Source organism: Typopeltis vanoorti, chromosome 17 (assembly GCF_054136105.1).
Source record: "Typopeltis vanoorti isolate ZY-2024b chromosome 17, IOZ_Tvanoo_1.0, whole genome shotgun sequence".
Lineage (NCBI taxonomy): Eukaryota > Metazoa > Arthropoda > Arachnida > Uropygi > Thelyphonidae > Typopeltis > Typopeltis vanoorti.
In genome coordinates this window covers 3767612-3783533 of record NC_143565.1, presented here as the reverse complement: position 1 = coordinate 3783533, position 15922 = coordinate 3767612, and the positions used below count along the sequence as shown (strand labels likewise).

The window sequence follows — 15922 nt, the reverse complement described above, 5'->3', positions numbered from 1 at the left end:
ATCTTGACAGATAACAGACTAATTTGGATGAAAATTGTTGAAAGGAACTAGTTTATTTTATTCATGTGGGGTCACCCCATTCCTCTACTGCCCCTTAGGACTGGATGAGCCCTCCTAGTGAGGAATTAAGTATGTATTTTATGACTGTCGATCCATGTGTGTGTGTGTTCACGGACTGGTTTGCCTGTTTTGAGGCAAAGTCCAAAATCCAATCAGGTATTTTCATTTCAAGAATATCTTTAAATCGTTAGTTGAAATCAGAATGGAGAGCTACAAGTGCTGACAATAGCTGAGCGTCTTCATCACATTTTTCCACTGTCGATAGATTTAGAAACTGGCTGAATTCTCCTCATCCTAAGTTTCATTTGTACAGGACAAGTTTTGAAACAAACGCAGAAATAACAGCTTTTGGTTTTATTAAATTCTGCTCATCTCCTTGGAGCTTCAAATTTGTTTCATTAAATTTGTTCAACAAGTTGGTCAAATAAGCTATGTCACTTTTAAAATTAATAAAGTTGGCTTGTAAAGAATCATCTCTGTTTTTAAAAACTGTAGCAGTGAGTCGAAGAGTTTATAAAATCAATTCAAACAGGAACCCTTTGATAGCCAACGAACTTCTGTATGGAGCAGCAAGCAATTGAATTCTTCATCATTTTCAATACAAAGTTGTCCAAACAATCTGTCATTCAATGAATGACTTTTGATTTTCTTGACTACTGTAATTACATAACGTAATGACTTGTGTAGGCAATCACTCGGGTATTTGGCAACTAAATGTTGATGATGAATCACAGTGTACAATGATAGATTTGGCACCACCTCTTTGAAATATATAATAAAACTGCAATAGTGTCCTACCATCGCTGGAGCACCATCAGTAGCAACTGACAAGATATTTAGAGGGATTTCTTTTTCTTTAAAAACTCTTCCAATACATGAAATAGCGATTCTCCTTTAGTGTCAGTTAGCATATTTTTATCAAATAATAATTCTCGGCAAATTTTTTCTTCTTTTATGTACCATACATATGCTAAAAGTACAGGCTTCATTACCTGGTAAAGTACTCATGTAACGAGTCATCAACATCCTGGGCCATTTCTTCAATTCTTCGCTGCACTGAATTATTGCTCAAAGGAATTTTCTTGCTATCAGAGGCTGGATGATTATGGAAGGATGACATTGATTGAAGAAAATGGTATAAAGACAGCTGTTGCAGAATGTGTGGTGGAGATACTTAATGAGCAGTTCATAAAGATCTTTCAATCTTGCGAATGTGACTTCATGGAGAGATTAAGAGCAGTTGATGATGGGGAGGAGAGACTGACTGTAAGTGAGCAAGAGGTGTTTGGGGAGTTGAGTAAACTAGATGTAAATAAGGCTATGGGACTTGATAATATATCACCACGTATTCTGAAGGAATGTGCCAGGGAGTTGACACCAGCCTTGACATATTTTTTTTAACATGAGTCTTGCACTGGGTCAAGTTCCTAAGGAGTGGAAAGAGGGCAAGATTGTGCCACTTCACAAGGGAGGTGATAGAACTCAAGCATCAAATTAAAGGCCTGTCTGTGTGTCAGGTGTTGTAGTTAAATTGTTGGAGAAGCTGGTGAGAACTAGGATCCAGAATTGGGTTGACAACAATGGTATTATCTTTGATAGACAGCATGGATTTGCTAAAGGGGGGGGGGTCATGTTTTAATAATCTACTTACTTATTACAATAGGGTGACTGCTTCTTTGGACAGATGAGAGGGACAGAGGAGAGGGATACACTGTAGTATACTTAGATTTCACAAAGGCTTCTGATGATAAGAAGTGCCAGATGATAAGTTGTTAGTCAAACTAGAGTGGATGAGGTTGGATATTAGATTAGTGCATTGGATTGGAGACTAGCTATCTGATAGGTATCAGTAAGTTGTGTATGTGGGAACAATATCCAGGAAGAGGAAAGTCACTAGTGGAGTGCCTCAGGGGTCTGTTTTAGGTCTATTACTGTTTAACTTGTACATTAATGATATTAGTGAAGATTTGGATGGAGATATTCATTTGTTTGCAGATGATGCAAAGTTGGGATGAACTATAAAGCGTAGAGAAGACGTTGTGGCCTTATAAGAAGACTTGAATAAATTGAGTGACTGGGCATGGGAATTTGGATGCAAGTTCAATGTTGCAAAATGTAAGGTTTTAAAATTTGGGAAACAAAGATGGGATGCAGAATTTACGCTTGGTGGGGATATATTGTTGGAGGTGGAGGAAATAAGAGATCTTGGTATGTTGATGAACAAGGATCTAAAATTTAGAGAGCACATTGCGAAAATTGTGAGGACAACACAACAAATTCTGGGAATGATGCAGAGGACAGACGTAGAAGTAAGGATATTCTTGTTCTACGCCCTTTGTCCAAAAAGAAATCGATCTTTTGATAGAAAATAATACACAGGCAATTATAATTATTCAAATCATTCATTTCAATCAATATACTCTCCCTCAGCTTCAATACAGTGTTTGGTACAGTCAATTAATTCATTAAATGAGTTTTTTATATCGACTTTTGGGATGCTGTTGAGGGATCTTTGGAATCACTTGGAATTGTGGTTACTGCCACTTGAATGTGTTCAATGATGTCATATCGTTTTTCTTCCATCAGGAAATGAAGTTAGGGGAAGAGAAAGAAGTTAGAGGGTGCTAAATCAGGTGAATAAGGTGAGTGATCCAACACACAAACTTGGTTTTTGCTCAAAAACTGTCTCACAATGTTCAAACGATGAGATGGTGCATTATTGTGCAAAAGTGACCAGCTGTATGCATCACAATATTCATGCCATAAGCGACGAATTCTCGCTATCAATTGCTTCAAAACTTCAAGATAAAACTAACCATTGACCGTTTGGCCAGCCAGAACGAATTATCTGTGAATAATGCTCTTGGAATCGTAGACACAAATCAATATTGTCTTTACTTTTGACTTCTTCAAGCGAATTTTTTTTGCTTGAAAAAAAAAATGCTGAGTGGAGACCACCAGAAGAGGGGCATCTCCACTCAGCATGCTGGCATTTTGTTTCAGGCTCATATTGAAAACACCACGTTTCGTCACCACTAACGATTGTTTCAAGGATGTTTGAGTCCTTACGAGTGGTTTTAATGAGGTCTTTGCAGTGTTCAATTCGATATATTTTTTGGTCGTTGGTCAACTTGTTGGGAACAAATCGCGAATTCAATTTACGAAGGCTCAAACTCTCAGTCAAAATGTTGTGCACAGTTGACTTTGGAATCCCCAATTCATCTTCGATCAATCTCATGGGTGATTTTGGTTTTCTTTGATGAAATCATGCACATTTTGGATGTTAACTTTGCTCAGTCCAGTTTTTGGATGGTCCAGCTTTTCGTCGTCCTCAAGCGTCTCACGGCCACTTTGAAATTGCTTAAACCACTTGTAAACTTGAGTATGGGATAAGCATTCATCACCATATGCTTTTTGAAGCATTTTGGTAAAACTTTTACCAAGTTTAACACAAAAGTCAATCACAACTCTCTGTTTGAAACTCATTTTCTGACTGTTCATCAAAACACACTGTCACTCTTGGCACTATAACTTGGCTTCTAATGAAACAAATGTCATAATCAGTTAACACAACACTAATGAAGACTGCCACTTTCGACAACAAAAGATACAACAGGTGGCACCACTAGTTTCTTCTATTTTTGAAATAGTTCGGTTTCTTTTTGGACAGAGGGTGTTTCTGTCCAAAAAGAAAAGTAGTTTCTGATCCCTGGAATGTCGACTATGAGGAAAGGTTGAGAAGATGCAATTTACAGAGTCTAGTGCATAAGTTCCCAAACTTTTTCTGGCCACCGCCCACTTTGCAAGACATAAATTTTGTAACACCCCCCATTATAACAGTTTTCCACGTTCAAGCCGTTTGATATTTTTGACGTAAATAGCAACTAATGATACATTACTGCATATGCCATTATATTTTTAAAAAGAAGTGGCGAATATGTGCTTCATCTTGAACACAGTTATTGCTATACCAATTTTGGTGAAACATAGCCCATATGTAAAGATTGTAAAATGTATTCTCGAATAACATTATGCAAAGTTTCATACAATGGTTTAAATATGAAAATGTGGAATACAATTAAAAGAATGCATTGCATTAGTAGGAATCTTATTGTAATAATTAAAACACCGTTAAATATATTACAAAATTGTTTATTTCTAACTAATAAAGTAAAAATACAAAGCAAAAATAACAAATTAACGTGAAGTTTCATACAATGGTTTAAATATGAAAATTCGGAATACATATTAAGAGACTGCATTACATTAGTAAGAATCTTATTGTAATAATTAAAACACATCAAATGTATTAGATGGTTTATTTCGAACTTACAAAGTAAAAATACAAAGAAAAAATAAATTAATGTGAAGGATGAGCCTGGTGCATTTTTAAAAGTTTGTTAATATCGAGTTCAACTTTCGTTAAAAACAGTCGTAAATCGCCACGCTCAGTTATATGCAATCGGTTCCTTTTCTTAGATAGTAAATTCACTACAGCACTAAACCCATGCTCAGCCAAATAAGAAGATGGAAATGCAATTAAAAATTTCTGCACTATTTCCCATAATCCAGGTTAGAGTGTCGGTATTGATTTTTGACGCCAGACCTCTTGGTATCCAGTTTTGAATTTTATTTTTAGTTCTTCATTTGTTGTGAGTTCTATGAGTTCCACTTCTAAATTTGATGATTCTGCTGTGCTTACATGTGAGAAAGGATCTAGAACCCAATTTGGTATATTCATGTTTAGAATATCCTTGAATCACTCATTGAAATCAGCATGGAGAACCTCCAAGTGTTGGCAGATGTAAGTAAATCTTCCTTTTTGAGAGACACTGCTGATAAATTTGAAAAGTGACTATATTCCCCTCGGGCCCATATTCTGCTTGAACAGAAGAAGTTTCCCTACAAAAGCGACTTTTGTAGGGAAACGTTTTTTGTTTTAATTCAATTCAATTCATCACCTTGTAGTTGTAGATTGATTTCATTAAATATTTTATAGAGGTCTGTCAAATAAGCGATGCCATTTTTGGATATAATCAGGTTGGCCCGCAATCCGTCGTCTCTGTTTTCTAGGAACTCTAGTACTGAATCAAACAAATTGTAAAATCGATGCAGACAAATACCTTTTGAAAGCCAGCGAACTTCTGTGTGAAGCAGCAAACGACTGAAATCTTCATCGTTTTTACTACAAAGTTGGCTAAACAATCTGTCACTCAATGAATTGCTTCTAATTTTGTTGACTACTCTAATAACGTAATGGAGCGACGTGTGCAGGCGTTCACTTAAATTTTTCGCAACCAAATGTTGACGATGAACACAATGTATAGCGAGTACATTTGGTAGTGCTTGTTTCAAATGCGCTATGAAACCCTTGTGGCGCCCTGCCATTGCTGGAGCACCATCAGCAGCAGCAGACAAAATATTACGAACAGGAATGTCTTTCTCTTGAAAAAACTTATTCATGATATTAAACATAGATTCTCCCTTTGTATCCGCTTCCAAGTTTTTAGCAAATAATAATTCTTGACAAACTTTTTCCTCTTTCAAGAATCGTACGTATGATAAGAGTAGTGGTTCATTATTTGAGAGAGTTGATTCATCAAGTTGAATGGAAAATTGGCATGTCTTCAAATAATCACACAATGATTTTTCAACGTCTTCAGCCATTTCATCGATTCTTCTATGCACTGAATTATTGCTCAAAGGAATTTTCCTGATGAAATCTGATGCTAGCTTATGAAGCACAGTGTTTATTACTTCTTTTACTGCCAACAAGATTAATTCCTCACCAATTGTGTGTGGTTTTCCCACTTTTGTGATTAATAATGAAATATTATAAGAAGCTTGTAATCCATCATTATCTTGTTTAGTGGACGACGTAAAAGTTTTCATATAGTTAGACGTTTAAAATATTTTTCTTCTAGTACTTGAAAATAGGACAAATCTTTATCCTTTTTTGTCAGCATGCATTTTAGTCAAATGCTCTTGTAGCCTAGAAGGTTTCTTTGCTTCATTTGAAAACACTTTTTGCCAAATCAAACATGGGTAATAATTGGTTCATAGGAGACTGAATACTGTACTGTCAACATTTCTTCTTATATTCAGACATAATGAAGTAATAAAATTTGCAAAAATATTCACAAAATAAAAGATTTAATTTACACTTTGTATGACTCCACTTATCTATCGCACTTTCGACTGATGATTGTTGGCAAAGCACACAAAAAATAATGAAACTTATTCCTAAACCACTGGTATTTATAGATTTGAAATCTAGCCCGAATCGACTTGCATGCATTGATTTGTTTGCGATACCATCGTACTCGTGCTTTGAACAAGTCACTGCAAGCACCCATATTCCTGTCAAAGCATGCTGAATTGAGTGAATTACCTACATAATAGTTGACCGACATACTACTAGTTAAGACTCGTCTGCTGCATGGATAGACTAAAGCCTGTAAGGCACCATCAATTTTTACAATAGCAAAAAATGAATAAATTTTTTAAGTATATAAAAAAATAGAAGTTAAAATATCCTGTATGACACGTTCAATTTTTTATTTTGCACGCAAGCGCATTTTGTTTGTCCGACCATGACATTGTCCGAATAATTATAAATAATAATTAATAAATAAAATAATTACACACGATATAACCACAGAAAACAGTATAATAAGTTTCGAATAATATTTGCTTTGTTTTTTCCCTCTAGTTAGCAATATAAGTTAATACTAACTAGGCTAACTAAAATTTACAATTTTATTTCTTTCTTGCCATTGTTATTTTTACTCGTAATATTAAATTATATAAAATTTGTACAAAAAATTTATTTTTTTTCAAATCAATTAGAAAAGTGGTTTTATATATTTTATATATATTTTGAAATGAAATATAACAAATATATTTGCTACTCTAAACATAACCTATTATACACACATATATACATGCTCTATTTTCTCATTGACATAAAAAATTGACATCTATTTCTATCTGACATGGTAAATTTTCAAATAATTAAATAATTGAAATAGAAAATTGATAAAAAAATGTATCATGTAAGACGGGCATAAAGATGAATTAAAATGCAATATTTAAATTTTAAATGGTTATCTAATCGCAAAATCAAGAAAATAATTAATTTTTACATATATGTTATTAATTTCTTCTATAAAGGGCCACCGACCCCTACACCGCCTGAACGCCCCCAAATGCTTCAGATCCCACTACAGTCCCCCCTCACCCCAGAAGGCTTCAGCGCCCACTTTGGGAACCTATGGTCTAGTGCAGCGGTTCCCAAACTGTGGGCTGCGGCTCCCTTGGGGGGAGGGGGGGGGCGTAGGTTTTGTTGAGGGGGGGGCGTGAAATAATGAAAACAAATTTAAAATGTTTTAAGACTAAGTAGATTTTTTTACTTTTAAAGAAACGTATTTAACTTTTATTATTTATTATTTCTTTTTTTGTTATTTTTTATATCTTAATGGAAAAATTCACACATTAGTGTTGGTTCACAAACTTTGCTTCCTGTGTATTTTGGCACTTAATGAATATTAGTAAATATTGCTTATTCATATGTTTCATTTCAAAGCAGTGGTTAATGGTATTTACTTCGAATGCTCTCCAGAGAAGCTCCAAATCTTCCTGTCCCTTTCATCACGCGTTCTTAATCAGAGACTGTTGATATTGACTTTATATACATATCAAAACTCGTTTTATGTTATCACATGTCATTCGCATATACTTCACACATGAAAAAAAAGCTTAAACAAGTTCATGTGGGGAGATAGTAACTCGCTTGCAGTGGGTAAACAACACGCCCTCCCTAACAGCCACTATACTGCAGAGGCAATAAAAACAAGTAATTTTATTATGCCAGTGAATAAGGTATGAGGAGTCTGTGTAAATTATTTCTCAACAAATAGTGCAATTAGAGACAATGGGGATAAAAACACTAATTATTGAATCACATGTCCCCTCATACAGAAACTATGCTGTATAGACTGAAACAAAAGCCATATGTTGCATGGGCAAACACAGTATTTAACTAAAAACTATTGTTATTAATTAGATGTGTGTGAGTTAGATTTCCCAAGGCAGCAATAAAATTCAACCGAACGTGTTAAAATTCGTAAAAGTGTTAAAACTAAGTAACATATATATAATGAATGTTATGGCTGTTTCACATATGGAATTCGGTTGAAGAGAGTTAGCATTTCAACTCAATTGTCAGCTATGCTTTTATCTTTCGGTTGCGCGATCTTTTGTTAATACCGCACCAATCGTATGCATGTTTTAATACAATGCCTTTGTTGTCTGTTTCGCATTAGGCTTAATTACCTTAAAGGGAGAAAAGTCACAAAAGAGAAAAATGTTCCTGGTCCGGAGATTCCCTTATTCAGGTAATATTCACTAATTTCATGTTATCAGTCTGTAGTGTGCCAGTATCGGTAAGTGGTGATATTATTTGATCTAGTCTACGTTAATAAATTTAACCCTGAGATGGGTAAGTGGCTGATAAAAAATAAAAAAAAAATTCTCGCGAACAATCAGAAGAAGAAGAAACAGACTCAAAAAAAAAAAAAAGACAGTATTTCATATTTTACCAGAACAGCCTGCATCGTCTTCAGAACCAAACGGTAAGAGGCAAAAAATGTAATATATGCATTTGATTTTTGCAATATTTGCTGTGTATGTTTTGCATTGAATATAAATACAATAAATATAATAATAATATATCTCTCCATTATGATCTATTTTCGAGGGGGCCTGTGAAATATTTTAATTTTTGCAAAGGGGGGCCTGACATCCAGAAGTTTGGGAAGCACTGGTCTAGTGGATGGGAGGAAGAGGGGTGTATGATAGAGACCTACAAGTTAGTAAGGGGTTGTTATACGATCAATGTTGGAAAGGTTTTACAGCAAATGGTGGGAGATGAGAAGAGAACCAGAGGTCATCCCTCTAAGCTGTATAAGGAGGGTGTGAGCAGGGGAGTGAGAAGCAGGTTTTTTGCATACACAGTTGTGATTGATTGGAATGCCTTGCCAATCATTCACAACTCTGCATGCAAAAAATCCCCTTCTCACACCCTCCTTATACAGCTTCCAGTGATGAACTCTGGTTCATCACTGGAACATCTGAGAGTGTGCTATCTGCAGGGAATATGAGTGTGTTTGAGGTGTGGTATGATGAGCTGCGTGTATGACAAAAGTACCTCCTAGATGAATCTTCAACTCCACCGAGTATAATAATATTGTTGTTTAATCCTTTAAACGAAGAACAAACTGTCTTAAACTTTCCAAGTTCTGGAAAAACTAATTTTTTTAAAATACCCTCAAAATAAGTTATATCCCATTCAACACTGTAATTATCAACCTTTTCAAACTTCAACATAACATCCGAAAATGAACCTTTCCAATGTCATTATTTGCAGTTTAAACACTCATTCCCTGTGAAATGTTTAGGAAAGTCTGAAAATTTATCTTTCAAATGTGTTATTTGAAGTTTTACATTACTGAAATATCAAAATCTCCATCCTAACATCTAATATGGGTTTTTCCTAATAAAGTTGCCACTCAGTGGATATCACATGACTGTTGGCCATTTTAATATTCAACTTGTTATTCATCTCCATCACATACAGCTTAGAACCATGAGACAGCCCAAAATCCACAGGTAATAAAGTTTAATCTGTTTATATTTTTTCTACAATGCCTATCAATGATGTATCAGTTATGTTCAGAAGATAGAATGAAACTCATGATTAACTCAGCTTTAATAAGCAAATGCATCAACTAATACTTATAATGCTAATACAATTAAATAATTACCTGCTGTCATTCTCTGTAGCAAGCTCTGTCCTACCACCAAATCTGATCTGACACTAGGAAAAAAAAAAATTTTTGGTGCAAGACTTGCTACAAGCTAAGGTAAAATGTAATGTTAGTAATTTTTTTCAATTAACTTTAATTTCTTGTAAACATTATACTGCTTCAGATAATACTGTGATACTTACGAGAAGGGGGTGGCTGGAAAGTTCTAATTAACATCTACTTCAAATATTAAAGCAACTGATATACCACAAGAAAGACCATATCAAAATACAAGAATAAAAGAACATAAGTTACCTCCATAACTCTGCTACTACGAGGGTGGTATAAAAAGTTCTATGCCTAACAATGAAAAAACAAATTTATAATTTCAAAATTATTTTTATTTTTCAACATAATCTCCCTTAAGACTAATACATTTATTCCAGTGATGCTTCAGTGCCATTATCCCATCCCTGTAATGGTTCTCAGTCAGATCTGCAAAATACCCTTTTAAATCTGCAATCACCTCTTGATTCGAAGAAAAACGCTGACCAGCGAGGAAGAGTTTTAGTTTTGGGAAGAGATAGAAGTCAGAGAGAGCCAAATCTGGGGAATAGGGCGGATGTTCCAACAAGTCATAGTGCAAACCCCTTAATTTTCCCATTGCCAAAACTTCTTTGTGGGCAAGTGCATTCCTGATGAAAGATGATTTTTTTCTTCTGTAAACCAGGTCACTCACAAATTTTTTCATCTAGTCTGGATAAAAGATCAGAACAATATTCCCCAGTTATTGTTTTACCCTTTTCAAGATAATTAATAAACAAAATGCCTTCAGCATCCTAAAATACCGATGCCATGACCCTTCCTGCTGATGGAGCCGACTTGGTCTTCTTTGGCGGTGACCAACCAGCTTCTGTCCACTGTTTTGACTAATGTTTGGATTCTGGTGTGTAACGGTGAATCCAAGTCTCATCCATAGTAATAAATCGACAAACAAAATAAGTTTTATTCTTGTTAAAATGCTCCAAGCACTGTTCAGAGATTTTCATGCAGGTGCATTTTTGATCTGCTGTGAGCATGCACAGCACCCATCTTGCACGAAGCTTTTTCATTTGCAATTCTTCATGCAAAATATATCCTACACATTATTTTGAAATGCCTATAGTCTCAGCAATTCATGCATTTTGACTTGCCAGTCATCCAATACGAAATCGTGCACTTGATCAATGATATCTGGTGTTGTTACACTTTTTGGACATTCTTCATGTGGATCATCTTCAAAGATGGTATGGCCATGTTTAAATTTGGGAGATCATTTCTTAATTGTCGAAAACGAAAGAGAAGAGTGCCCATAAACTTTATCAACTTCAAATGAATTTCTTTTGGTGTTAAAACTTCTTTTACAAAGAATTTTATACCTGCAATACTCAATTTTATCCATTTCAAGGGATATAGACAACACTTTTGCTGCAGACAGCTGTATAAAACAAACTACTTGATAGAATGACTTGCAATTTCACATGGATGCTTATAATAGACGTACCAACTTAAAGAAAAAAAAAAAAATCTTGCCAATAGTGTTGCCATCTCCGGTCGAGGCCAAGAACTTTTCAGACCACCCTCGTAGGATGTTTTTTTTTTTTTTTTTTTTTTTTTTTTGTGGTTATTTCAGTTGCTTTAATATCATTTTTGTTCTAGGCGTTTATCAGCACTTTCCAGCACCCCCCCCCTTGCATATACCTACAGAATATAAATTCTTGTATTATATTATACTTAAGGTACATACATAATACTGAAAACATTTCTTAGACACACAACAGAAAAGAATATACAAAATACAGTAACACAATAGCAGACTTGATTACATGTTGATTTAAGTGATAAAAAAAAGTTTAACAAAATCTGCAAAATATTTTTAAAAAAATTGCATATTAAATCAAGAAAAGATCACCTTAAGCTTAATTAAGGTGAGGAAAATAAGCAGCATGTAAATGAGAATATAAAAGTAGAGAGTGTAGTAGGTTTGGAAAATGATGTTGATTGGAAGAATGAATCAAACGAGAGTAGGTAGCTTGCAGGCAGAGAGAGAGAGAGAGAGAGAGAAAGAAAGATGTGCTGAAAGAAGAAGTAGAATGTATCAAGAAGGGATTGGATAGTGTGAAAGAAGAGATAAGGAGGCCGGAAACAATGAATACAAAGTGAATCAGAGTAGGAATGAGGGTGTTATGTGAATGATAAAAATGGAGAGAATAAGAGAACCAGTAAAAGAGAGAGAGATTGAAAGAAAGGCAAGACAGTGCAGGAAACAGACAAGTAGGAAAACAAGGGACAAAAGTGCCAGAGGAGAGAGAACGAGGGATGCAGGTGAGCAACGAAGAAACAGAGTAGTAAGAGATGTGATGTATAGTGACTTGAAGATCTGGTGTGCAAGATTGAATACCAGAAGATCATCTGCCTGGAGGAATGATAGATAGAGTGACTATGGCAATTAAGTAAAGTGAAAGAGTAGACGAGATAATTGTATTGTTGGATACAAATGACTTGAGAGGCAGATGGCAAGAGATCTGAGGTTCATGCTTAAGTTTGTATGGCAGAAGACAGAGGGAAGCTTGTGGGGGGGGGGTAATATTGCAGAGCTGTGGAGAAGAGCATCAATAATGAATAGTATCATAGCCAGAATGTTGAAAGAGAGGCTTCGATTACATAAAACGAGGAAGAACATAGACATCTGGAGAGAATGTTGTTCTCCAAACAAGTCAATGCAGGGAAATTATAATTATCAGGAGAGATGGTAGTAGGGTGACCTCTTATGTGAATAGTTGCTTGGGAAAAGGGGGAATACATCATGTAATGAAATCCATGGAATCTGGAGGAGATAATGATAGGTACTGAAACAGTGGCAGTGCCTTGATTCTTTATTTAAATGCAAAGAGTATCCAGAATAAAGAGGATGAATTGGTGCACTCAGAGCCTTTGCCTGTCCAAAGATTATTGGGATCACAGAGACATAGTTGATGGAAGATGATATACTGACAGAAATAGAAGTAACAGGGTACAGCACTTTTTGTCAAAGGATACGAAGGGAAAACACGCAGGTGGAGTATACTTCTTATAAGTGATGAGCTATGTCCTCTCAAGTGGAGCATTTGGGTGGCAATAGCACTAAGAGTTTTGAGAGAGAGAGAGAGATGGGTAGGACAGGATATTTAGTGGGGTGTTGCTATAAGCTAGGGAGCATATGGGGGAAGCAGATGTTTAGACAGTTCAGCTTACTGTAGTGAGTGCAAGAAGAATGATTGTTATGAGAGATTTTAACTACACCAATATAAATTGGGAAGAGAAAAGTGCATGTAGTAAGAGAATGGAATTTCTGGAATTCTTGAGGGCCAAATGTCACTTGCCACCAAATATATATTATTACTATTATAGTTATTACACAGGGATCTCCATAGAGTCAGAAGACACTTTGGGGAGAATTCCACTAAACATTATTCAAGTTTCCTATCATGGATGAAAAGATCTTGAATGGGAGAATTTATTGAAAAATTAATTCATTCAAGATTTAACAAGTCTAACATATCAACAAGGGGGAAACTTGTACTTAAGCAAACAAAAGGATTGTAAATAGGGCAATAAATACCTTTAAATGTAGAATTATAAAAGAAAACTTGTTTATTCAAATCTAAATAAAGATTTCCAGTTTGTAAAATGTAACTATAAAAGGGTATTCTATGTGAAATGAAATGTTTATCAAGATGTATTCTTGATAAACAAAAGTCCAAAGTTCGCGGGCGAACCGTTCAGGTGAACGTTTGGCTTGAGGCATAAGCATTTACATGGAAAGCAGCGCTAGCTCGTTTTCCCAGAAGATGCTACACAGGGAGACCTGGTATACCGGATCATCTCGCAGGCAAAGGAGACGAGTGCCGTGAGGAAGAACGTGGCAGTAAAGAGGGTGCCAAGGGTGCAGAATAAAAGGGGTTTGCTCCCCTCTCTCAAGGCTTTTTTGTCTTGACCATTTCCGGGTGTTTTACGTGGTTGAACATTGGGCCTTTCTCTCGCCTCCTGATGGATTCTGGATCACCCAGAGATGTTAGATGTCGGCACCCACAGTTCCAGTGTCCTGACTAGCTATCTCCTCGGGACGGAATAGCTGAACCGGCAGCTCTGACGATGACTAGTGGCATCAGAACCAGACAGATGTTGGCATATCCCCAGACGTTCAGGAAAGCCAAGTACTATGATCTCTATGAGTAACCATGTGGATAAAGGCCAAGAGGAGATGTTCTGATCCCAATTCAAGGAAGAAGGATCGGGCTGTGTAAGACAAAAATGTGAATTAAGTGACGGATCTGTTAATCTTCCCAAGAGCTGGTAACATAAAGAATTTTGTTATTCCTTTCCCACTTAGAATGAAAAAATGTTATATAGTTAGTGAGCAAGGACAATGTAGTATAGAACTCTTAGGTGATTATCAATAATAGCAGTGGCTTAACTCCACTGAGCATTTTGTTAGAAAAAGTTTCTAAATGATTTGTGACAGGTATTTTATGTGAATAACTAACGTAATTTAGAAGAGAACTGAATGGATGAAATTTAAGACTTGTATAATGTGTAGTTTAATGCTTAATCTTATAGAAGGAGCTAATGATTGTATCCATTTGTGTTTTAGTTGGTTAAACTAGTTCTTTACTTTAAAATGATACAAAATTGACTGAGTGCATGAATGTAAATGCATAATCTTAAGATCTCAATAAATGTGCTTTATGTTTTGTACCTGACATTAGCCTGAGAATGAATTCAAATTACCACTCATAAAATTGGAAACTAAGCAGAGTAGAATAGATGTTTAAAAGCCACGATTGCAAACAATATTAAACATAGTTGATATTGAGAATTTCGGTATTATGAATAAGTGTTACATTCTTCACCTCTGTATGTTATCTGAGAGAGTTTCCATGGTTAAGAATTCCTTCTAAACTAAAGATATTGGCTGGCGCATCATAACAAATAAATTTGCCAGTATCTGATCGGCAGACAATCTCAGACAGTAATCACAAAGGATCCTGTCCCTAACAAAGGGTAAATCCTTTGTCCGAGTAATTGATACACGTGATTAATCTAGTAATCAGCCAAATATATAGATAGTCTTTCTATATTGTGTACTGAAGGCAAAATTTAGGTTTAGATCTTGAGAGTAATTAGGGTAAAAAGCAAATTAGATCTAAATAAGGAAAATCAAGTATAAATTAAAACAAAGCCACAAAAGTGATGATGTAACAATTGCACTCTTCAATTGGAAAAGACCTAAGTTTGATTCTTGTCATGATGAGAGGAAGGAATCTTTATATCAGTTTTTTTTCGAAGATAAGTTAGCCAATCTCATACGAAGATAGTAGGATTTTTTTCTTGCAGAAACTCAGGGTTTTCATCCTGTATACAGACAAATCAGTCTTGTGAGGCACATGCAGCTTACAGACAAAAAACACTAGTGGTGGTGGGCAGTAGATGGTGTTGGTGTAGATGATGTTTGTAGTGGCAGTTCACTATAGTTGGTGGATTAAGTGGAGATGGAGTTGTCTAGTAGGTGACCTCCCTTGATGAGTCTTTGGACTCCTTGGAGGTGTCACGTAATAATAATAATACCTCTCCTTAAACTAAATCACTGACAAAGTTTTCAGGACTGTCTGAGGCAACTCACTACATTCATTCACTCCCCCTCTCTTTCTCTCTAAGCAAACAATCTAATTCTCATACCACTGATAGCCACACTCTTACGCAATTTAAAGAAGAGATCCATTGTCCTCTCCTATCCTGTGATGTAGTAAAAAATTTATTTTACATCTATCCTTTAAAACCCCATTAGGAACTTATGTTATCATCATATTTCCTGTTTTCTGACTATCAACCAAACTTTCAAAATAAAGACATTTTTTTTTTTTTTATGATGTGGTATGACTGGTAAGGAGTACAAGAGATTTGGCTAATTGGAAAATTTATAGCAGGGAGAATCAGTAGCATCTCATAGTAAGGTTTTAGGGGGAGAACTGGATTTA

At 35.5% G+C, this 15922-nt stretch overlaps 1 protein-coding gene across 3 annotated transcripts in view; it reads right to left on the bottom strand.

Moving 5' to 3' along the window:
• The window catches only part of LOC150097105 (sorting nexin-29-like), a 780446-nt gene that overhangs the window by 718562 nt on the left and 45962 nt on the right, over positions 1-15922 (bottom strand). For all 3 annotated transcript variants that reach the window (XM_090406852.1, XM_090406853.1, XM_090406854.1), the window contains exon 3: positions 9885-9937. In XM_090406852.1, coding sequence (XP_090262978.1) covers positions 9885-9937 — 53 coding nt within the window. The remainder of the gene's footprint in view (positions 1-9884; positions 9938-15922) is intronic.